This window comes from Anabrus simplex, chromosome 3 (genome assembly GCF_040414725.1).
Source record: "Anabrus simplex isolate iqAnaSimp1 chromosome 3, ASM4041472v1, whole genome shotgun sequence".
NCBI lineage: Eukaryota > Metazoa > Arthropoda > Insecta > Orthoptera > Tettigoniidae > Anabrus > Anabrus simplex.
The window spans coordinates 275,548,446-275,573,540 of record NC_090267.1 but is presented as its reverse complement, the minus strand read 5'-3'; the positions used below and the strand labels follow the sequence as shown (position 1 = coordinate 275,573,540).

Sequence of the window (25,095 nt, the reverse complement as noted above, 5' to 3'; positions counted from 1 at the left end):
AGTGTGGCCAATCGGGCTCCATTTTCTCCTCATTATCTGTTGCTATGCAGGACTTAGACTTGTGGCTTCCCAAAAGGTCTTTGAGATGGTCTTTGGCCAATATATTCTCATTCATTTACTTCAAGTAACGATTTATACAAGTCTGTAGCCTTGTGGTAATGTGTTCGGTCGCTTTCCAGTTCTCACTTCCATACACTAATACAGTTTTAACATTTGAGTCGAATATTCTTAGTTTTGTTTTCATGCGAATGTGGGGGTATTTCCATATTAGTCGTAAATGTGCAAAGCTCCTGTGGCTTTATTTATACGACTCACCACATCTTTCTACAAGCACCTCTTTCCTGGATGACCTTGCTTTCTGAGTAACACAATCTCTACTCTTTCTATATTCATTCTATCTAGTCAGGCTAGAATTGTTATGGTGTGTGCGCACTTCAATCAATCAATCAATCAATCAATCAATCAATCAATCAATCAATCAATCAATCAATCAATCAATCAATCAATCAATCAATCAATCAATCAATCAATCAATCAATCAATCAATCAATCAATCAATCAATCAATCAATCAATCAATCAATCAATCAATCAATCAATCAATCAATCAATCAATCAATCAATCAATCAATCAATCAATCAATCAATCAACCTTCATTGGTTAATTTTCCTGGTACGGGGCTAGGTGTATGTGTCGTCCTCATCATTTCATCTCCATCGTGACGCGCAGGTTGCCTACGGGAGTCTAATCAAAAGACCTGCACCTGGCGAGCCGAACATGTCCTCGGACACTCCCGGCACTAAAAGCCATACGCCATTTAATTTAATTTAATTTCATTTCAATCAATCAATCAATCAATCAATCAATCAATCAATCAATCAATCAATCAATCAATCAATCAATCAATCAATCAATCAATCAATCAATCAATCAATCCTGATCTGCATTTAGGGCAGTCTCCCAGTTGGCAGATTCCCTGTTTGTTGTTTTCCTAGCCTTTTATTAAATAATTTCAAAGAAATTGGAAACTTATTGAACATGTCCCTTGGTAAGTTATTCCTATCCCTAATTCCCCTTCCTATAAACAAATATTTGCCCCGACTCCCATAATCGTTCTGTTATTTATCTTTAAACCTACTTCTTTAGCATCTATTTTTAAATCATTCACTTTGATTTCTATGTCCCGCAAACATCTGCAAGAAGACAGATCATCCGAAACGTCCAGTTCTTCCAATCGGTTATTTAATCCCCACTGAATACCCCGCTTTCCATTCGTTGCCGCTCTCAACATATAATCCAGTGTCATGATAAACAAGATTGACGACAGGAGACATCCTTGTATGGCTCCACTTTTCAAAGCAAACAGTTGAGACAGCTTCCCTTTACGTTCTACATGACAAGTATATTCATTGTGCATTGCCGTGTACATCCCGCTGTTTTTTTTTTTTTTTTTTTTTTTTTTGCTCGTAGCAAGAAAGCGGTACGTTTCTGGACATGACTTCCTATTCATAATGTTACCTACTCGTTTCCCCCTACAATACCTCAAAGTGTGTTATAAGAATTTACATACAGCCTGTTTAAAGCCAAAGTTAAAAGTGAAGTCGTTATCGGAATTCGAGCAAGAATTCTCATCCCTTACGATCGTCAGCGGTTGAAGATCATAGCACTAAAATACTTCAGTGAAATGGTAGAACGTAACTCAAAGGTAGCTGGTTGGCAAATTAATAACATGCGTTGTAGAAAATAACCACATTCCTGGTGATTTTCAAGTGAAATAATCGTATGGCAAAGGATTAATTCCTCTGACTACTGTTGCGGATATCGTTATCAACACCTGCGCCAGAAACGCTGCTCGTTACTCACCCATGTATAACATCAATATGTGTGTTGAAAATCACTGTTTTTGCTGCTTTTACCACAACCTGGTGGGGTTGCGGGCGAGAACTGTGGCTTTGTTTCCTTACGTCTGTCTATATTGAGGGATGTATTCCCTATTGCGTGTTCCTGAGATAGTTGATAGTGTGGTGTGTTGTGTGAATGTGAAGAGGCGCCTTTTGTGACGAACACGAACACTCAATCCCCGACCGAGAGGCATATAATAATCTATATATTTAATATGCAAGGCGTTTTCCTTTGCAATCCACTAGCAACCCCCCACCGAACCGATTATTATGAAAAAATATATAGATGAAATTCATGTACATGTATATGTGCCAAAACTATGTTTTCTTTTATTTCAAGCATAATTAGTATTTTATTTAACCAAATTAACATATGCTTGTCCGCCTCTGTGGTGTAGTGGTTAGTGTGGTTAACTGCCACCCCCGGAAGCCCGGGTTCGATTCCAGGCTCTGCCACGAAATTTGAAAAGTGGTACGAGGGCTGGAACGGGTTCCACTCAGCCTCGGGAGGTCAAATGAGTAGAGGTGGATTCGACCCTCAGCCATCCTGGAAGTGGTTTTCCGTGGTTTCCCACTTCTCCAGGCAAATGCCGGGATAGTACCTAATTTAAGGTCACGGCGCTTCCCCCCCCCCGCCCTTCCTTGTCTATCCATTCCAATCTTCCCATTCCCCCGCAAGGGCCCTCTGTTCAGCATAGCAGGTGAGGCCGCCTGGGCGAGGTACTGGTCATCCTCCCCAGTTTTATCCCCGACCCAGAGTCTGAAGCTCCAGGTCACTGCCCTTGAGGTGGTACAGGTGGGATCCCTCGCTGAGTCAGAGGGAAAAACCAACCCTGGAGAATAAACAGATAAAGAAGAACATGAACATATGCCTAATACTATTTTCCCATATACAAGAAGTATGCTTTCTATCTACAATTCGCAAACGACTCCTACTAGGCCAATTTTCATGCTGTTTGCTTTAAAAATATATATAATTCTACATTCTGCATCACTGCGGGTTTTTTTCCGTTTATAGTTATAAACTTAAAACGAGTTTGTAATTATAGCTGCGTCCGACACGTTGACTGAATGGTCAGCGTACTGGTCTTCGGTTCAGAGGGTTCCGGGTTCGATTCCCGCCCGGGTCGGGAATTTTATCCTTCATTGGTTAATTCCAATGGCCCGGGGGCTGGGTGTTTGTGCTGTCCCCAACATCCCTGCAACTCTCACACCACACACAACACTATCCTCCACCACAATAACATGCAGTTACCTACACGTGGCAGATGCCGCCCAACCTCATCGGAGGGTCTGTCTTACAAGGGATGCACTCGACTAGAAATAGCCACACGAAATTATATTATAACTGCAATCCGTTCCAGGAATTGACAACAACAACAACAACAACTACTACTACTACTAATAATATTAATGTGCTAGTAAGTCGTTTCGTTGTCGAACATTTTCAAATGTGTTAGTGCGACGTTAAGCCATTAGTAAAAAGAATTAAAAGCAAAACAATCTCAGTACCTACAACGAAAGTGAAAACATTCCTCCACATGGGGTTGACACCAGGAAGAGCATCTGGCCATAAAACTGTTTTTAATCCACATTACTGTTGACCCTAGATAATTGAATGACGGGAAATAAGAAAGTTTTTTTCTGCTTTACGTCGCACCGATACAGATAGGTTGTTACGGCGACGATGGGATAGGAATGGGCTGCCAGTGGGAAGTGGAAAGGAAGCGGTCGTGGCCTTAAATAATGTACAGCCGCTTCATTTACCTGATGTGAAAATGGGAAACCACGAAAATCCATCTTCAGGACAGCCACCAGTGGGATTCGAACCCACTATCTCCCGAATACAAGCTCACAGCTGCGCGCCCCTAACCGCATGGCCAAATCGCTCGTTAAAAACCTTTCTTTTAAGATTGCCAGGTGATCTAGTGGTCCACAAGCAACGACTGATTACACGGTTTTGAATTTCTCATTCACCAAATTTCTAGCAGTGTTAGCTGCTGTCCTGTCCTGCTAAAAAGAAACATAAGACTTTTTCCTTCTTCATCGCTAAGTTCTTGGAAGAAAGGAGCAAGTATAGTTTTGACTTTTTCATAGAAGAAAAAGATAGGCCGAGCCACTTGTACAACTTACAACGGCAATTGAGCATGTCGGCTGTTTTGAGCATTAACGCAATTACGGGGTTTAAAATGGGCTTCAGCCAATAACACCGATCATTTTTGGAGTTTTGGCTTTAGCATTGTGGACACCAGTAAATGAAATTAAATGGCGTATGGCTTTTAGTGCCGGGAGATCCCAGGACGTGTTCGGCTCGCCAGGGGCAGGTCTTTTGATTTGGCTCCCGTAGGCAACCTGCGCGTCGTGATGAAGATGAAATGATGGTGAAGACAACACATACACCCAGCCTCCGTACCAGGGAAATTAACCATTGAAGGTTAAAATCCCGACCCTGCCGGGAATCGAACCCGGGACCCCTGTGACCAAAGACCACCACGCTAACCATTTAGCCATGGAGCCGGACTTGGACACCAGTCATAATCAAGTTGCAAAATCGAACCTCACGCTACGTTCTCATGGTAACGAATATGCAATATACCGTACTCCTTAAGCAGAAGTGGATACATATACGTGATGGAGGCTCTAAGACTTATTAACAACGAACTGCTTACAGTTACGTCAAACGACATATAGGTCCTATAATAGGTCATAAAAATTATATTTGCGAGCACGGATCTCATATAATAATAGTAATAATAATAATAATAATAATAATAATAATAATAATAATAATAATAATAATAATAATACGCCCCATTACCTACTTTTAAGGTTTTCGGAGACGGAGGAGTTATTTTACGCGCCAGTAAATCTATCGGCGCGATGAAGTATGCATTTAATTTTGCAAGTGTAAGCATGTAGGAGAACAGAGGGCGAATAATTATTGTGACGTTAAAGGAATAATATCTTGCGAGGTCCAAGTTAAGTAAATTCTTTGGGATTAGTTAAGTCTGCTTTAGTAGCGGTGTTGCTGTGTGTTCTTACGTATGTTGATTTTGCGTGATTGTAACGTTATTCGTATTTTTAATTTTAATTCCATAGCATGATTAATCATAGAAAAATCCAAAATAATGGTAAAAATGAAGAAATCGGGTTTTGTTAACTCGGAATTCTACTGGTACTCAATCCATGTGCTTTCTAAAGAAGCTTTAGACAATCGTTCAAGCTCTACTTATTGGGATATGCCACAGGTTTTACACGGCAGGATACGTCTGTAAAAGTGTGATTTGCGCTTCCCAGTAATTACCATGTACTTCTAATTTGTTCCTTACGATTTCTCTTCATAAAAACATTATTATTATTGGCTTTACGTCACACTAAGTTTTCGGCTTTCGGAGACGCCTAGGTGCCGAAATTTAGTCCCGCAGCAGTTCTTTTACGTGCCGGTAAATGTACCGACAAGAGGCACCTTCAAGTACCACCCGACTGAGCCACGATCGTAATGAATTTTAGACTGACCTGATGGGCTCCATGGATGTACAATCAGGTCGTAAGAATTTTGGGAAGACAAGACAAGCACTTTAACACGCAGTTACATATCGAGATGTGACGTATAGCCTCAGCAGGGAGGTCAGTTTTAAGTTAGTGAAGAGTGTACTAAAAGGTTGCCAAATACTTGACTGTGACCCTGACGGTATCACTCTGGCAAACAAGACTTCCCATTGCTTCACCCTGACCAGTTTTCAGGAGTATCGCAACGTTCGAGAAATATCAACGAATAATAGCCTACTAGAACTTGTACTATGAGTGTTCTTTGGTAGACCCACCTGCAATATGATCCTGTCTGTTTGTTCAAAAATATACAGAATAGAAATTTAGTCCATTTTGTGATAAGCATACATACTGAAATGAAAACATTCTTCTTTGTAACAATTAATAAGTGAAATGAAAAGCACTCTTTGGACACTCGTACACGACGTCATTGCTCAACGAGTCACTAACAAAGGTGTCCCTCGTCATACACCAATATGGCTTCATGATAATTAAGCGTCTTAATGAGGAGTATTGTCTCCCCACGATGGATAGCAGCTTCCAGCGCCTTCTTATGCTTCTCATAAGTCGCCATAAGTTGTCCCCACACTTCCAAAAGGGCGTCCTCAAGGGCTTGTACCGTTGGCCGTGGTGGATTTCTTGCTCGGATGCGTTGCTCCAATTGGTCCCAGACCATTTCAGTAGGATTCAAGTCGGCATTTCTGAATGACCTCTCCATTCGTTGCACGTAGGGCTCTTGCAAGAATCTCCGAACGATGCTGGCATCATTCGCTCTAGCATTATCATGCATGAATACTGCGTTTCCGTCCGGCTCCATGGCTAAATGGTCACAGCGGTCCCGGGTTCGATACCCGGCAGGGTCGAGAATTTTAACCTTAACTGGTTAATTTCGCTGACACGGGAGCTGGGTGTATGTGTCGTCTTCATCATCATTTCATCCTCATTACGACACGTAGGTCGCCTACGGGAGTCAAATCAAAATACCTGCATCTGGCGAGCCGAACTTGTCCTCGCACACTCCCGGCACTAAAAGCCATACGCCATGTCATTTACTGCGTTTCCACCAAGTTGCTTCACATGAGGAATCTCATGTGACACTAAGATCTCGTCGATGTACCGAAGAGCAGTTAAGGATTAACAAAGGAACAGGAGATCGGTTTTCTTGTCAAGACTTATGCCTACCCACACTATAACAGATCCACCTCCATAAGCAGCGGTAGATTGTACAGCTGTCGGATGAAATCACTCCCACGTCTTCTCCAGACTCGCAGACGACCACCTGAACGATAGAAACGGGATTTGTGCGAGAATAGCACAGGACGCCAGTGTCTTAGCTGCCAGTGCAGATGATCTCTAGCGAACTGCAGTCTCCTGCCACGATGTCGTCTGTTCACTGTAAGTACTTCAACGGGTCGTCGGGATCGTAAATTGGCCTCTCGAAGCCTGTTTCTGGTTGTTTGGTGACTAACTCGCACTCCAGAAGCCTGCTGTAGGTCTGGCTGTAGTACTCGTGCATAGTGCTGTGAGAATCGGGCTATTACGACGCAATAACATGTCCTGTTTACGTAACAGAGGACTCCACTGCCAACCGAATGTTTGGGAGGCGGCATTGTCAGTTGAAGAATGCGTGTGCTTCAATTCAAAGTATGTGAGGAAGTTGGTCTGTGCAGAATACTGTTTAGAACTCTTGGCTGATCTGTGGGCCGAGTTAAGCAACGGGCAAAGCGGTTATCGTCGAAGTGTACTCTTACACTGCTTGACGAAGGCTACCCGCGAGGAAACCAGTGGCGTTTCCTGGGCTAGAAGTTCAGGCGTTGTTGTAGATGAAATTAGTGGATTAAAAATAAGTCCGAAGATCCCCTCTCCGCCACACACCCCTATTTTTTTACCAGATTACTCAGATCACGAAATGAATTAATGTAGAATAATAGAAAGGCACAGGGAGAAAAGAGAAAGTCTGCGGATGATGACGATTTTCTTTCAACGATGAAATACGTACTTCGGCCATTTCAATCACTTCACCATTGTAATATCTTATGTACCGGTACTGAATATTGCAAAACTAAAGTACAAAATATTAAACTACCGTCGGCAGCCCTGAAAATGGCTGGACATGGTCGGCCACTGTCAATCACTTGGACTATTTTTCACTATAAGAACGTGATGAAAAACTAGTGTTTAATAATGGTTTTACTATGTTTTCAGTACCCATATTTAAAAAAATGTAAACTCGAAAACACAAATCAACACAAAGAGTTGGAAACCGGAACAACGCCTTGGCCAGGTTTAGAAAGCATGAGGCAAATCTGAGAGCGTATGCGCGATTCCAGGGAGTGAAGCTGCCGAGTCTCTCCTTGGCGGCGTGGCAGACGGCTCCGGACGGTGCTGAGAGTAACAATACATTTAAACAAATAAAATAAAATAATGCATTCTTCTTTCGATCTCACACAACTTACACATACTGAGAAAAGGCCATTGCCGCAGGGGTACGTTGCGAGAGTGCTTGGGGCTGCTCAGAATACCATCTGGTATCTGTGGAAACGTTTCCAGGAGATCAAGAGTGTCGCGAAGAAAAAAACACCAGGACAGGATCGTTTTAGTGCAGTCAGGTAAGTGGTTCTCCATTGTTGATGCTTGCATGGAGATTCTGTTTGTTTTGATAATGTTTGATGATTTTCGCAAGTAACTATTCATGTTTCCAGTAATGATATTGCCGGGATAAGTGGCTCAGACGGTTGAGGCGCTGGCCTTCTGATCCCAACTTCCCCCTGTGGGTGGGGTGGTAGAATAACAAACATGGTATCCCCTGCCTGTCGTAAGAGGCAACTGAAAGGGGCCCCAGAGGCTCTGAACTTTGGAGCGTGGGTTGGCGACAACGGGGCCCTTAGCTGAGTCCTGGCATTACTTCCACTTACTTGTGCCAGGCTCCTCACTTTCATCTATCCTATCCGACCTTTCTTGGTCAACTCTTGTTCTTTTCCTACCCTGACGCTATTAGGTTTCCGAGGGCTAGGGAGTCTTTCATCTTTCTTTGGCTGATACCTACATTTTTCGAAGTGTCGGATCCCTTCCGTTTTCTCTCTCTGATTAGTGTTGTATAGAGGATGGTTGCCTAGTTGTACTTCCTCTTAAAACAATAACCACCACCACCACCACCACCACCACCTTGGCAGGTTCGATCTTGGCTTAATCCGCTGATATTTGAAGATGCTCAAATATGTCAGCCTCGTGTCGGTAGATTTACTTGCACGTAAAATAACTCTCACGGGACAAAATTCCGGCACCTTGGCGTCTTCGAAAAGCGTAAAAGTAGTTAGTGAGACGTAAAGCAATTATTATTATTATTATTATTATTATTATTATTATTATTATTATTATTATTATAATTAATGATAGTTCTTACTTAAATCACTCATGTTTGATTTTTAGGGGCAAATTTAACCGATTTTCACCATACCATAAGACTGCACACTCACAGAGACGGAAAAAGTTTGTACCGCGTGTATGTTATCGTTTGCTAACCTTATCCTTTATTAGTTCTGTAACTTTGCTACGCTATATACTGTATATTGTACATACATTCTTTTTAATGTTTTTCCTTGTAACGCACGTGATACGGACAGGGCACGTGCTGCCGTTAGACTGAAACTGGAGGTCATCAGGGTCTAAAGAGGCATTCATATTAGCTTTAATGACCAGCGGGCAGATAGGGCTAACTAGCATGCGTCGCACAAAAAGGATACAGAAGGGACGGCTGCATAACGTGATCAATGTGAAATAAATTACGTGGATGATATTAAAAAGGAGAGTTCTCCGTCGCCAGTTCGAGAATAGTCGACTATAGAATTATTAAAAAAAAAGTAAAAAGCAGAGTTCGCAGTAAGGTTTCTGTTGATTGATTTCTGATGCAAGTCGACAGCAGTACAGAATATTATGTGTACTTCATCATCATCATCATCATCATCATCATCTTCTGTGGTATTTGAAGGTGCTCAAATACAACAGCCTCGTGTCGGTAGATTTACTGGCACGTAAAAGAACTCGTGCGGGACTAAATTCCGGCACCTCGGCGTCTCCGAAGACCGTAAAAGTAGTAAAGCAAATAACATTATTATTATCTTCTTCTTATGGTTTGAGGTCGACATCAATGTAGATTGAGTCCAGTTTTACGGCCGGATGCCCTTCCTGATGCCAATCCTTTGTGAAGAGATGTATTCACTATCGCGTGTTTCTATGGTGGTTGATAGTGTGGTGTGTTGTAAATGAAAATGTGTATTGAGTACAACAAAACCACCCAGCCCCCAAAACTAGGGGAAATAATCCCCGACCTAGCCGGGAACCAAATCTGGCACCATATGAACCGAAGGCCACTACGCTTACCATTCAGTCAAGGATCCGGAAATTAAGATTTTCTTCATACATACATACATACATACATACATACATACATACATACATACATACATATTTAGAGACTGCTATGACTTTCAGCGTTCTGTCTGCAAGACTCTGAATTTACTAAACGCCGCCACAATACTCTGTTTGTAACTAGTTCTGTAGCCTCGTTTAGTTCTATACCTCTCATCTTAAAATCATTAGAAACTGAGTCTAAACACAGTCTTCTTGGCTTCCCTCTACTTCCCTTACCCTCCATGGCCGAGTCCATTATCATCGTCGTAGGTAAGCTATCCTCCTCCATTCACCTCTCATGACCCACCAGGAAAGCCAGTTTATGCCTAGAGCTTCATAAATTCAGTTCATTCTTAGGTCTAATTTTTATCTGCTCACTACAAGTAGGCCCTACCCTTCTGGCATTGTTCCAACCTGTTTGTACCAGCGACAATTCTCGCTATTTTCATGTTTGTTATTTCTAACTTATGAATAGAATTTCCTGAGTCCACACAGTTTTCACTCCCGTAAAACAAAGTTGGTCTTTAAACAGACCGGTAATGAAATGTCGTATGGCTTTTAGTGCCAGGATATCCCAGGACGGGTTCGGCTCGCCAGGTGCAGGTCTTTCTATTTGACTCCCGTAGGTGACCTGCGCGTCGTGATGAGGATGAAATGATGATGAAGACAACACATACACCCAGCCCCCGTGCCGTAGGAATTAACCAATTAAGGTTAAAATCCCCGACCCGGTCGGGAATCGAACCCGGACCCTCTGAACCGAAGACCAGTACGCTGACCGTTCAGCCAATGACTCGGACAACAGATCGGTGTAAATATAGTTTCGTCTGGAGCTGACATTTTTTTCTGTTGATCGCAACTATAAATTCACTATATTAGCTTTGCTGCACCTTGATTCAATCTCACTTACTATACTACCAATCCAGGGAGAATACACATTGTAAATATTTTAAATTATCTACCTGCTGCAGTTTCGTATTCCCAACCTGACATTCAGTTATCTTATTTTTTTCTTTTCTTGCCTACTGACATCAGTGTAGTCTTGGAAAGGTAGGTTCATTTTATCATACTCATTGCACATATTGTCAGGTTCCAAGATATTAGACTGCAGGCTTTCAGCACAACCTGCCACTAAGATCAAACCGTTGGTATAGGCCAAACTGCTTACATTTCTACCGAACTTAATCTCTCCCTGCCACTTTATACAGTGACTCACAGAATTATTCGGACACGTTAATTATAGCTTTTGCTACACACTGGCCTCATGGTTCAGAGAAAATATTGTACACGCAAACTAGTTTCTGACAGAACCTAATTTGACAGATTCAACACGGCGTTGAAATGTGTATTTTTAGTAAACACGAGAGAACCAGTGACCCTGGAACCTCAGAACGCAGTTAACGTGCTTCAACAAAATTATTCGGACACAAGTCAGTTGCCATGCAGAGGTCGTGTGTAGAAGAGCCACGGACAGTATGAACGTAAACATTCAATGAGTTAGAGTACTGTGCACAACTTAAGAGAAAATCGCCCGCAGAGGAAGAGAGTACAATCGAACAGCGGCAGCTAGTAATTTTTCCACCATGCTAAAGGTAAAAGTTATCGTCAAATTGCTGAAATGTTACAAATGAAGAAAAGTACAGTCTCTGATATTATCACAAGATTCCGGGTGGAAAATAGAATTGAACATCTACCGCATACGGGACGTCCAAGAACTTTTTCTGTGAGAGAAGAGAGATATCACCAGAAAAACTAAAAAGGAACCCAAGTTAATTGCTCCAAAACTCATTGCGGAGATTGCCGCAGACACCGGAAAGAAAGTGCATCCCGAAACAATACAGGGAGTCCTCAGAAGAGGTAACTTTCACGGCCGTATTGCAAGAAGGAAGCCCTTCATAAATCAAATAAATCGAAGAAAGAGAATGCTGTTTGCCAAAGAGCATGTTAGAGAGGACAATGAGTGGTGGAATGACGTTATATTTGCTGATGAGAGTAGATTGAACATATTTCAGTCTGATGAGAGGATAACAGTTTGGCGGCGTCCTAATACTGAACTTCAAGAGAAAAATCTGAAAGCAACAGTGAAAGATGGCGGTGGACATGTAATACTGTGGGGGTGAATGTCGACGAATGGAGTTGGTAAATTAGTTTTTATTGAAGATAAAATTGACCACTTTCAATACCTTAGAATACAGACGGACAATATGAAAATGAGTGGCAAAAATGTGGGGATTGGTGAACATTTTAACTTTTATCAAGATAACAGCCCAAAGCATATGGCCTGGAATGTAAGGGTGTGGTTATTGCTTACTTGCCCAAATGACTTCATCCTCCGCCTTAATCACCAGACTTGAATTTGATTGAGAACCTTTGGGACAAAGTTGTTAAAGAAATAAGTAAAACAACAATCACATCTAGAGAACAGCTGAAAAACCGACTTCAAGAAGAGTGGCAGAAGATATCTCCCGGTTACACCCGGAAATTGTGGAGAGCATGCCAAATCGACTCAGGGAAGTAATTAAAATGAAAGGAAAGACAACCAGGCACTGAACTTTTAGGATCATAAGTAAAAAAGGAAAGTGTCCGAATAATTTTGTGCACTATTGGTTTTGTTTTTATTTTGTTTTTTAATTATTATATTTTCATTGACAGTGTTCATTAGAAGAATGATTGACGTTTAGTTTTTATATTCCTTACAGAAACTTGTATTCAATGTATATCAGTGATTTTGATGGTGATGCTTGTTGTTTAAAGGAGCCTAACAGCTAGGCCATCAGCCCCTATGGTACGAAATGAGACGAAATTCGATCACATTTTAAAAGTACAAAATTCATCCACTGATCAGAATTAAAAACGTGATGATGAAGCATGAATATGAATTTTAAACAATCAGTGAATCTGACCCGCAATGCCTCACATTCGCAGAAAATATTACTGACCAAGGGACTGCTTCCAAAGCCCAATCCTGAATCGATGATGCTTGTCTAAAGGGGTCAATGTCCACGTCAACGGTCGGCATAACGGCACTTATCACTAGTAAAGTCGAACCATAGAATTTCTCAAGTTGCGGTACTAATAAAAGGTAGCGTAAATTCACGGTATTCCAAACATGATGGTACTACTCACAAGTATTGTACGTCGTACAGGTAACGCAGACCTTTGGTGTTTCTCACATAATGTCGCCACTCATAGGCAACGCAAACCCATAGTGTTCCTCACCTAGGTGTACTAATCACGGGCGCCGGTATTCCCGTGGTGTTCCTCATATAGTGGGTACTAAACATAGGCAACGAAGACCCACGGCGTCGCTCATATTGTGTTACTAACCACAGGCAACGCCCAGACGCGTGGTATTTCTCACATAATGGTACTAATCACGGGCCACGTAAGCCCGTGGTGTTCCGCATTTAGTGATACTAATCACAGGTACTGGAAACCCACAGTGAACCACTCTCTGCTGCTACTAATCACAAAACTATTGAGTACCGAACAGAGTGGTACCACTCGCTAGTAAAGGCGACCTATGGTGTTCCCCGCATGATGGTACTAATCACAAGTAGTTTCATGGTTCTGATTCAATCATCCCTTGGTCGTACCTTTTAGTCGCATCTTACGACAGGCAGGGGATACCGTGGGTGTATTCATCTGCATCCCCCACCCACAGGGCGTAGACAAAGAGAAAAAAGTAGGGATCCGTCACTTCGAAAAATGAAATAACGGACGAAGAAAGGCAAGGGACACGAAGGGCGTGAAAATGAAAGACTCCCTAGGCCTCGAATGCTTTATTACCGTCAGGGTAGAAAAAGAACAAAAGTTGACCAAGGAAGGTCGGACAGGATATATGAAAGTTAGGAGCCTGGCACAAGTAAGTGGAAGAAATGCCAGGACTCAGCGAAGGACCTCGTGGTCGCCAACCCACACTCCCAAGTTGAGAGCCCCTGGGGCCCCTTTTAGTCGTCTCTTACGACAGGCAGGGGATACCGTGGGTGTATTCTTCATCTGCGTCCCCTACCCACAGGGGGTTATCAGTGATTTATTATTACTGAAATTACTAATACAAAGGAAAATGTAATAAATCATGTCAGTCCGTATAATTATGCGAGTCACTGTACCTTTCAGTAGATAATCCATGCAAACTGTGAACAACAAAGGTGAAAGATTATACCCTTGTATAACCTCTGTAAGTACTCTGACCAAAAACTCATTCTACCATCAATTCTCACCGCAGCCTACTTGTCAACATAAATGTCTTTAATTGCTTTTAATAATCTGCCCTTCATCCCATAGTCCCTCAGTATGGTGAACATCTTTTCCCTCGGTACTCTGTCATATGCCTTCTCTAGATATACAAAACATAAACATAACTGTCTATTCCTCTCGTAGCATTTTTCAATAACCTGGCGCATACTTAATCTAAGATCTTGACAGTCCCTCTGTGGTCTGAAAGCACACTAGTTTTCATCCAAAATGGTATACTAATCAATGAAATATCTCGATTGTTGTTGCAATCCTTCATGTTCAATTACTGCTTTCGTCCAATCAGAAGGTACCTTACGAATATTCCATGCTAATCGTATTACTCTATGAAGCCGTTACATCCTTGCCTTCCCACTATATTTCAACCATTTCAGGTCTAATTTAATCTATCCCTGCTGCTTTATAACAATGGAATTCATTTACTATCCTTTCCACTTCCTCAAGCGTCATTTCACCAAAGATTTGAACTCGCTATATTTCTCATTTTAGTATTAATAAAAGCATAGCGAGTAAGTGGTTGCGCGGTTTGGGTCACAGCTATCAGCTTACATTCGAAAAATAGTGGGTTCGCATTTCACTGTCGAGAGCCCTGAAGATGGTTTTCTGTGGTTTCCCAATTTCACACCAGGCAAATGCTGGGGATGCACCTTCATTAAGGCCACGGTCGCTTTCTTCCCACTCCTAGCCCTTTCCTATCCCATCGTTGCCATAAGACCTAGCCTATATGTGTCGGTGCGACGTAGAGCAATGTCGTTTGTTACTTGTATTCGAAAATTTAAACATTTAGTATTGTAAAACTGGCAACATTACCATGAGGGTGAATTTTGGTTTAATGGTCCGCCAGTCTGGGTTTCAGAACTCATGTTCTAGTGCCTTAGACAACACATATTGTATGGTAGGGTGCTAAGAACAATTTCAAATCATTATATCGCTAGATTTTACTGTCTAACAACATTTCTGAGTAAAGATTTCTGTCATCATTGCAGAAATACACAAATCATAGTTCTGGGAGCAGGAGCACGTGTTGTAGCTTCTGCCTCCCGCTGCCATTTCACGTCCTCGTCGATCAGCGCCCTATTGCCTTGCTCAGCGTTGCATATAAACTACTAGAAAGACTTCTGCTCAACAGAATTGGTCCCGAGATACTCAAGAAAATTCCAATGGAACTGGCGGGCTTGAAAGCAGCGTATGACATAGTCTGGAAAGATGGATTACTCGACAAGTTTCTGAAAAAAGTCCCATGTAGGACAACTGCACGACTCCTGAACAAAATGTTGAGTCAAAGACAATTTCGTGTGTACAATGGGACAGCTGTAAGCAGCCAAAAACCGCTGAACAACGGTCTGTCACAGGGGTCAGTTCTCGCTCCTTTACTGTTTAGTTCATGTATTGCAGACATGCCGAAGACACTTTCAGGGAAATTCGGATACGCAGATGACTGGGCACTTGCTATCACGGACAAAACAGTTGAGAAAACAGAAGAGATCCTGACTGAAGACCACAAGACACTGGCATACTACTTTAAAATATGGGGACTCCAACCAAACATTAGCAAAACTGAAGTTTGTTGCTTCCACCTAAACAATAAAATGGCTAACAGGGAGTTAAATGTGTACATGGACAACCAGAAATTGAGACATACTAGGTACCCTAAACATCTAGGAGTCACACTGGATAGAACACTGTCTTATAAACAACATCTCCTGAACGTCTCTGACAAAGTAAGAACTCGCAACAATATAATTCATAAGCTGTGTGGAACAACTTGGGGATATACAGCTGCAACTCTGAGATGTTCAGCTTTAGGGTTGGTGTACTCGACTGCTGAATTTTGCGCTGCTGTTTGGCTAAATAGTGCCCACACAAACATCACAGATACCCAGCTGAACACTACAATGCGTCTCATCACTGGCACAATCAAATCTACTCCCACACAGTGGCTGCCAGTGTTAAGTCATATCCCTCCTCCAGATCTCAGACGTAAAGATGCTCTCCTAGGAGAGTTCAGTAAAATAGTGAATAACCCAGAACTCCCGATACATAGTGACATCGGCGATGCGAATATTAATAGTCCGCGTTCGAGAAAACCACTAACTAGAGATGCCATGAACTTGTGGAACAGCAACTACCAAACTTCCACTGAATGGAACAAGAGACTCAACGACAAATACTGCCCGACAATGTCTTCTGTGAAGAAGACGCCGCCGCCGGGTTTCAACCTCCCTCGTAGACTATGATCCGCACTGAACAGGATCCGAACAAACCACGGGAACTGTGCAGTCTTCCACTACAAGTGGAGCAGAATCCCAACGCCTGAGTGTGACTGTGGCGCTACACAACAGACAGTGAAGCACATCATCGAAGAATGCAGGACTAGAAAATACAATGGCAGTGCTAGTGACTTTGCTTTTGCGTCTCCAGAGGTATAGACTATACAAACAATTGGACATACGTATATAGTGTAGATCTTACAACAATAGACGCTGTATCCCTAGCCATACGCTAAATAAATAAAAACACACTGTAGTTCGTAGCCATCAACTCTCCCTTCACACACAGTCGTCACTCTGCTGCTTGTTTGTAATTGTAACCCTTCCACACAAACATGATTTTCCTCATTAGAACTTATGAAGCTTATGAATGTTAATGTACCAATATGTATAAAATGTATTCCATTGTCTTTATACACGAGCACACCTGTCCGTTACAAACGAAGCACGCTACCAGAGTCCATTCTGGCCTTGGTAATTTTCAGCCAATCTGCTTTGTAAATAAGGCAGCTCCGCACTTCGAGTTATACTAGACTTAACTAAAGTTGGCGTCTGACAGGTAAGGTTGGAGGGAGGAACACTGCACGTGCCATTTCACGATGTTGCCACATTGCAGCATTCCTTTCTACATGCTCTTACCCCTCGCTTCCGGCTCACTTGTTCCCTCCTTCATTCTGACCGCTGTGATCTGTTGTAGACTACCTGGCCAGGCGGTGTCGTCCCATTTGCGATCACTCTTATACAAACAATCAGGATCTTATCAGAGACACTGACAGGTTTGGCAACTCCCAGCAAGACGAGCTGCCCTGAAGTTTTATCTCCATGGCAACCGCAGTCGCCCCACCCTCGTTTCCATGACAACCACACAGCCACTCCCTTTATCCCGCCTCGGCAGGCAGTAAACGGACCTCCCTCTAAGAAATGTCAGACACCAACTCTTATTATTAGCAGTATAGTTTCGAACGTACGGTGAGACCTGCTTTTGTGCGCACCAGTAGCGACGATTGGGAATAGAAAGTGGGGAGAGGGGGGAGGCACAAAAATGTATAGACAACAAAAAGTACCAGGTCCAAAGGATATAGGCAGTGGGGGTAGACATAAAAATTCACGAAAAACGCTATAAAATGTTAAATTTTTATGCTCTCTGAGCGAATTTCGATATAGATGTAAAGGTTGAGTCTATAAACTGTAGTGCAGTAAGTACTATGTAATAAAACTTTCACGAATGGAGCAATAATTATGCACGTATTACAATAAAATAGAAGTACGGAGTGACTATACACTTTAAAAGTCATTTAGTATTTATCTACACAGTAGCAAAGTAACAGTCACTGGATAGAACTGAACAGACACGTTGACTGAGTGAGACTGGCAGACTGAGGAATACGGGTGTCCTTGGCAAAAATATACCCCTACTATTCTTCGTCGCAGCACATGCTACGCATTGTTCCGCGGGTCTCCACTATTGGTGGGGACGGAGCGGTGCGGAGCGGAGCAGTTGTTGTGACATCATCCCCCGGTTGTACCGAGTGAATGTAATGTGGCGGCACGTTTAAATACGTTATTGGTATGGCAACGTCAATTCAGTGCCTTTTGCTCACAACATAACTGTTTTGCTGAATGCAGCAATGTTTTCTGCTGGAGAAGCCGACCTGCTCATTTCATCCTTGTGATGCCTCTTGATATAATCTCATAAAGTTGATACACCACCACCCGTCGCGTAAATACGGCCGTAAAATTTGCATTTTTATGATTTTTATCATCAGTAATTTCAAATAAATGCCATGCATCAGACGGTTTTCGTGGCATTTGTGGTACAAATTTCTGTACAAATGTATGCAGTTCCTTAAATATTCTAAAACATGAATACCGTCTAAAAATGGGATTAAATATCAAACTAATGCCACAATTATTATCTAATGTGCTTTTCTTTATCTATAAAACACAAGCCGAGGAAATACAGACGCAAATTAAGAAGCATAGATTGAATACAGGTATAATACTCTTACAAGGGGAGGCCACGATGTTTGGATCACGGAGTATCTTCAAACTTTGTACACATTTAGTAGTCCATTAGGACAAGACAATGTGCAAGTAGTAAGGTGTACTACTAAGGCGTTCTCGAGAAAATCGCAAGAGAAGTTTTCGCGTCGAATACGTATCGGAGCGTTGCGATCATGAGCGCGAAACGGCGGTGGTCGAGTGGTTAGCGTTCAAGCTCCGTAATCGCTGGCTGGCTGGATCGAGTCCCGCTTGTTTTGTTTTTCAACACTGGTCATATTCTTTCATATATATTACAATTCAAAGGTAATATAATGAAGAAAAGGTATATCTGCATGAACTTTTATTGAATTTCGTATGTTATTTGGCTCTTTACTAATTTTTATCATTACAAAAAAAATATTTCTTTCTTTCTTAGTCTCTTTACCCTCCAGGGTAGGATTTTCCCTCGGACTCAGCGAGGAATCCCACCTCCACCGCCTCAAGGACAGTGTCCTGGAGCGCGAGAGTTTTTGTCGGGGATACAACTGGGAAGGATGACCAGTACCTAGCCCAGGCGGCCTCACCTCCTATGCTGAACAGGGGCCTTGTGGAGAGACGGGAAGATTGGAAGGGATAGGCAAGGAAGAGGGAAGAAAGCGGCCGCGGCCTCACATTAGGTAGGGGCCTACATCCCGGCATTTGCCCGGAGGAGAAATAAATAATAAACCACGGAAAACCATTTCAAGGATGGCTAAGGAGGGATCGAACCCCCATCTACTCAGTTGACCTCCCGAGGCTGAGTAGATCCCGTTCCAGCCCTCGTACCACTTTTCAAATTTCATGGCAGAACCGAGAATCGAACCCGGGCCTCCGGGTTTGGCAGCAATCACACTAACCACTCCACCACAGAGGTGGACTACAAAAAAATATCATTTATAATTGCATAATTGCATAAAGTTTCCTGAAAAGGTATGGCTGTCGTGATTTGCGAAATCCCTCATACCTGACGGTGAAATCGGGTAAGGTACCCGAAACTGCTTTGCACCTGGACGCTCTGACCTGCAATATATATGAAAGAATATGACCAGTGTTGAAAAACAAAAAAGCGATGAGCAGGACTCGATCCAGTGATCCAGCGATTACGGAGCTTGAACGCTAATCACTCGACCGTCACCATCTCGTGCTCGTGACCGCAACGCACCGGTACATATTCGACGTGAACCTTCTCTTGCGATTTTCTCGAAAACGCCTTAGTAGTACGCCTTTCTATTTGCACATTATCTTGTCCTAATGGACTACTAAAAGTGTACTAAGTTTGAAGATGATCTGTGGTCCGAACGTCGTGCTCTCCTCTTGTTAAGCATGTGTCGTGCGCTACACTGGGCTTTGGTCCTCCGCGAGTACTTGCAGTTGTAAGCGGAGGGGATCGGTGGTGCGCTCTACCGCTACAACCTAATTACTCATCGGTATTACTAGCTCGACTCCCAGCTTTAGTCTCCACTACTTGCTGTGGCGCTGTACAATTCGGTTATATGTCTTTTCACGAGAGTTTAATCCTGATGTAAGCATGGTACGTCCTCGCCTCCACCAACGAAAGAGTTGTGATTCGCTGAGCGTGTAGTACAGATCTCCACCCCGTTAACGTCTCGTATTCCGACGTACAGGGCTGTGCATCACATACGGCAACAGTGCGAAGATCTGAACGTCTGAATAAACGACTAAACCTGGATTCTGTTCACTTGGTTTATTGAACACATTCACGACGCATTGCCTATGGTCACTTCTGAGCGGTTTTCCTCTTTTGTGCTTCACTACACGCGATGGTCTTACTTCCATTTCTCTCACTATGAATACTGACACTGACTGCTGCTTGCAAGATGCAACACCTTATCTGCACGCTGTACAGTTTGGGACTTTCCCTCACTACGAGAAGACTTCCTGTATTACACCACGCCTTGTGCCTTCTTTTCTCGTTATTTAATCACTATTTTATTAAAACAAAACCATATATATACACCGGTATATATGACATCCATATTTTACTTTGATTTCGTACTCTTCCAAACTCTCTAAATGTAATCAACTAAAAGAAAAGAAAATTAATGCGACGTACTACTTTTCTTCGAGTGAGTGCGACGGTTGCTCCTCCAATCAACTACGTCTATGTTCACGTGCATAGGCAAGGTGCTCTGGCTATTTGTTTACATCAGGATTAAACTCTCGTGAAAAGCGGTATAGCCGCGATGAACTACATTCCGTGCGTATTTCCGCAACGGAAAGAATTATCTGAATAGACAAGAGGGTTTATACAAACATTTTTTTAGTAATACCCAGTTTCAGTCGGCTAAAATGGAATAACTTTTTTTTGTCCACAAAGTGGGGGTTGGGGCATTCGCCACCCCTCTCCCCTCCTAATCGCCGCTACTGGTGTGCATCCCTGATCAAGAGTGTCCTAAAATGCTTAAGGGGGAACAGGTAAAAGACGAAGGCGTCCCCCGAATGGCGGAATGGGTGTTGCGGTGAGGGGAGCGGGGCATCCATAAAGAAAACTTGCTAGGACAGAGGTCGATAGCGGTAGTCGCTTATGTGCGGCCGGTATCCAGTATTCGGGAGATAGTGGGTTCGAACCCTACTGTCGGCAGCCCTGAAGATCGTTTTCCATTGGTTTCCCATTTTCACACCAGTCAAATGCTGGGGCTATACCTTAATTAAGGCCACGGCCGCTTTGTTCCCACTGCTAGCACTTTCCTGTCTACCATGAGTAGGTCGCCATACGAACCATCTGTGTCGGTGTGACGTAAAACAAGTTGTGAAAGAAACTTGCTAGGAGCATTATTTAAGCATGTGCACCACAAGCAAAGCAATTTAAGCTGTTATACATTAAGCTGAATATATCATCTTACCCTAATGACAGGTTCCTCGAGGGAAATGCCACGGAACTCCAATGAGAAGGACAGGATGAAAGTGCAGAAGCAAATGACCAGCAGCCACTCCGAGGCGGTGCTCACGATGTGCCACTCCCAACCGCCATCTTCAGGCTGCCACCGCATCTTATCTTTTCCTGTAAAAAAAAATAAAAATAAAAATGTTTCTCTCGAAAATTCTGCAAAATCTGAAAGCAGTAAAGTATTTCTTAATATTAATGGAGTAAATCTAAGTCCTAGCAAATCTCCGCCGATAATACAGCGCTGCGTTTCATGGTTGACATTGCACCATGCTAGTGAATGCTTAGTGGACTCGTGATGTTTTAATTGTAAGCTGCGCTGAAACCAATGGTCGTTAAAATAAGACTTATCAGATACCTTCAAGTGAGAACAATGACTTTTGGGCAGTCGTAATGAAGAGATAAAAGCCTAAATTAGACGTGAAAATGCTGGATAGTGTTGTAACAAGGAGTTGGGGTCATGCAATGCTAATGGGTGAGGATACGCTGCCCCGTAGGCATTCAGGGAAGCAGAAGATGTCATAGTGCTAGGTGTAATCTTACTTGTATTGTTCACTACATACAAGATGTAGAAATATGCCGTCCAATAATCACTGGCGGTAATAAAGGGGATCAGGACGGTTAAACTGAGGATAGGCATCAGTGTGATTGAAATTTCAATAACAGATGATGTACAGCGAGGCAAAGCATTTCAGGAACATAGAAAGCTATTAAAAGAGGTATTGTGACTATTTTAACCTTAAAAACAATTTCATTTCATTCTTACTACATGTCTTTAAGTAACTGTTCATTCTGCTTGAGGAAAGAGACAGATAAGTTGTAAATACTTTTTTTGCATATATTCAAATGAAAATAAGCTAAGATGCCTATAAGCCAGATAAGTTAACACATGAACGTTAATGTTAATATTTTTTTTCTCGTCGCCATAAGACCTATCTGTGTCGGTGCGATGTAGAGCAACTTAAAAAAAAATTACGGCTATTAATAGCTTGCTGCAGCTCCTGTTGGGTTGGTATAATGACATAAAACAGGCGTCTCAGAGGCCAAAATATGAAGTGGGCAGCAATAATAGGGCGTATTTTACCACAGCAACAGGATTTGCAAATCGCACACATCGTACAAATTTTAAACTCATTTCTTAAAGAAATTATAGATATTTATAAAATGAGAGTGCAATTCGTCACTGCTAATATCTATTCTCTTTCTTTTGAATGCTCATTTGTCACTTGTGAATGCCGCAAAATGGATCTGTACTACTGAAATTATATAAATATGATAGAAGTACAACGATAAGAAATAACTCTTGAAGTCATAAATAATGGAGGGAAAACTTCACAACTCTTACCAACTGTTAATGAATTAATGCTCCTAATGAGAACTGGGCTATACTCGAGGTAGCCTTGACGAAAAAAGGAGGCATATCGCGTGGGTATGGGCCGTCGTATTCCACGGTGGTACACGAAAAAGAAAGCGGAAAAGCACCGAAAATACACTATCAGTACTTTTAACTATCTAGCACAATAATACGGAAGACTAATGTTCCGCTTACGGTAGGGAGGAGGAAAAACTATACTGAACTCAGTCGCGAATGTATTAATAGAATACTTGCTTATCTTCATCACTGTGTAAAAATAGCATATAACAAACATATTCACATGGATCTAAAGGGTGCGGATGCTGCAGCTTATGAGGCAGTTTCCAGTACAGTAACGTGAGACGTTCAGTTACTGATTAGCAGAAGGAGGTGGGATGTTGGTTGAATATTTCTCCAACAGAGTTCAACTCTTCGTTCAAGAGTAATCTGTGACTTCATACAAGCTTCCCAAGCTTGAAAGTGTTAAGGTTATAGGGAACACACTGGACTGTATGCACGATCCTGAACATCCTTAACAATAACATAGTCGCTGCGTGGAGTCAGGTGTTCACGTAAAAAAGAATGAATCCTACAGTGGACAGGCTAGACTGCTAGCAAGGATTCGACTGTGTCTGCATACGCACCAGTTTTCGTGAAGTTTTCAAAGGCAAGAAGCTAGACCAAAGTAAGTGACTCACTCATGTCTTTTTGGACGATGCGACAGGAATAAATGTAAACGGTTACTTTCGTCACAAGATCGCAGTACCTCCAACTTGGAGTGCCGTAACACCACGGAGCCACTATCTTATTGAGTCGAATGTGCTACTTAAAAGTTCGATACTGTACTAAGCTTCTTGCCTCGCTTTCATTACAGTGAGATTTTAAGCGGTATTTGATCGACCTAAACAAAATATTAAAAATCATAAAAGACAGTGACTAGTAGTTTAATTTGCATTCCTTATCTGGGAATTTTATGAGTAAAGGACAAAAATATATTCTCTAGTCTAAGAATAGACGTATGTTTTAGCAGAGATATTTGCGAACTACAGAGACACATTTGCATAAAATGTTATGCCCCACTCTGCGTCATCTGTAAGCCGACAGCGATTTTTTCTGGTTATATCAGTGTAGTTATTAAAAACGTAAAAACAGCCTCCAAGATGATTCATTAAATTAAAATTAATTACACTTAACATACAGTATACAATTCCAAATACGGCTGTGAGACATATTTTTAATTAGGCTACCCAATACTTTTAAAATTTTCTACAGCCGACATGAAGATGACAAATAAAATACAGAGTATTTCTTCTGCTAATTTATTACCAGTACTGATAGGCTGACAGCTTAATCATAGAAGAGTGAGGTTGCTGGAATGGTTTTTGGGAGAAATAGGAAAAGTTGCAGTGGGTGTGGTAGCTGAGTGATATCGTCACTCACTTCTCACTAAGGTGACCGCAATTCAAGTTCCGGCCAATACACACCTCAAAAAAGAGCTTTGTACAACCCAGATTGCTGAATTACTGGTTGCTTACGACGAAATTGAAAGTGTGGGAGAAACATGTAAAGAATAACATGATTGCTTTGAAGAATACACAAAAACATACGAAAAATGTGACACATTATTTGGAAATATGCATCCGTATGCTAAACTCGGAAATCACAATTTACGTCTTAGTTATTCCACCCCGTATTTTGAGGCATGCTTTGATCTTTCGTGATATGCTGCCCAGCTAGCGGTAGTAGCTATCTTGCTTTACACTGTCCCAATCTTCGACAACAGCCCTCCGAAGATCGTCTAGGGTGAGAGGTCTTCGCACCGCTTGTTTCAAGCTGTCCTAAGCGTATTCAATCGGTTTCATTCCAGCAAACACCACATAGCATTTTATCCAATTGGCCTGGGGTTCTCTGAGGAAGATGTTAACTGCGCACGCGCGCTTTGCTGTTTTGCATTGTCTTCGATATGTTCTCGGTATGGCTCAACAACGGACTGGAGAATTCAATCTCGCTATTGTATATCTGTCATAGTGCCCTCAACGATTATGAGCAGCGTCCATACATAATGACAGCCCAATTATATGACGGATTCGTCTCCCTGCTGGACCAGTGGTATGGTGTATATGACTCGTCTGACGTTACTTCGATCTCTCCGTTCCCTCCTCTGACGATTATCAGGCGTTAGACAAATTCTGCACTCGTCAGTGCAGATGACCTGATGCTAGGTTTCTGTGCAAGTGTTTCCTAACCTATTTGTATCTGACGGTGGCGTCACGGTGTTTGGGTGTATGCGTAGATACCCGCCGAGGAACTCTTGAGTGTAGGTGGGCCTTATGGAGGTGATTTCGGATTGTCTGAGTAGAGACAGCACTCCCAGTTACCGCCAGGAGGACATTGCGCCCATCCCTGTTGCGAAATCTTCTCGATCCT

General features: G+C 42.3%; 1 protein-coding gene across 2 annotated transcripts in view; it reads right to left on the bottom strand.

The window, feature by feature from the left end:
* Positions 1 to 25,095, bottom strand: part of LOC136867221 (DNA damage-regulated autophagy modulator protein 2) — a 189,339-nt gene that overhangs the window by 35,220 nt on the left and 129,024 nt on the right. For both annotated transcript variants that reach the window (XM_067144358.2, XM_067144359.2), the window contains exon 6: positions 21,274 to 21,431. In XM_067144358.2, the coding sequence (XP_067000459.1) occupies positions 21,274 to 21,431 (158 nt within the window). The remainder of the gene's footprint in view (positions 1 to 21,273; positions 21,432 to 25,095) is intronic.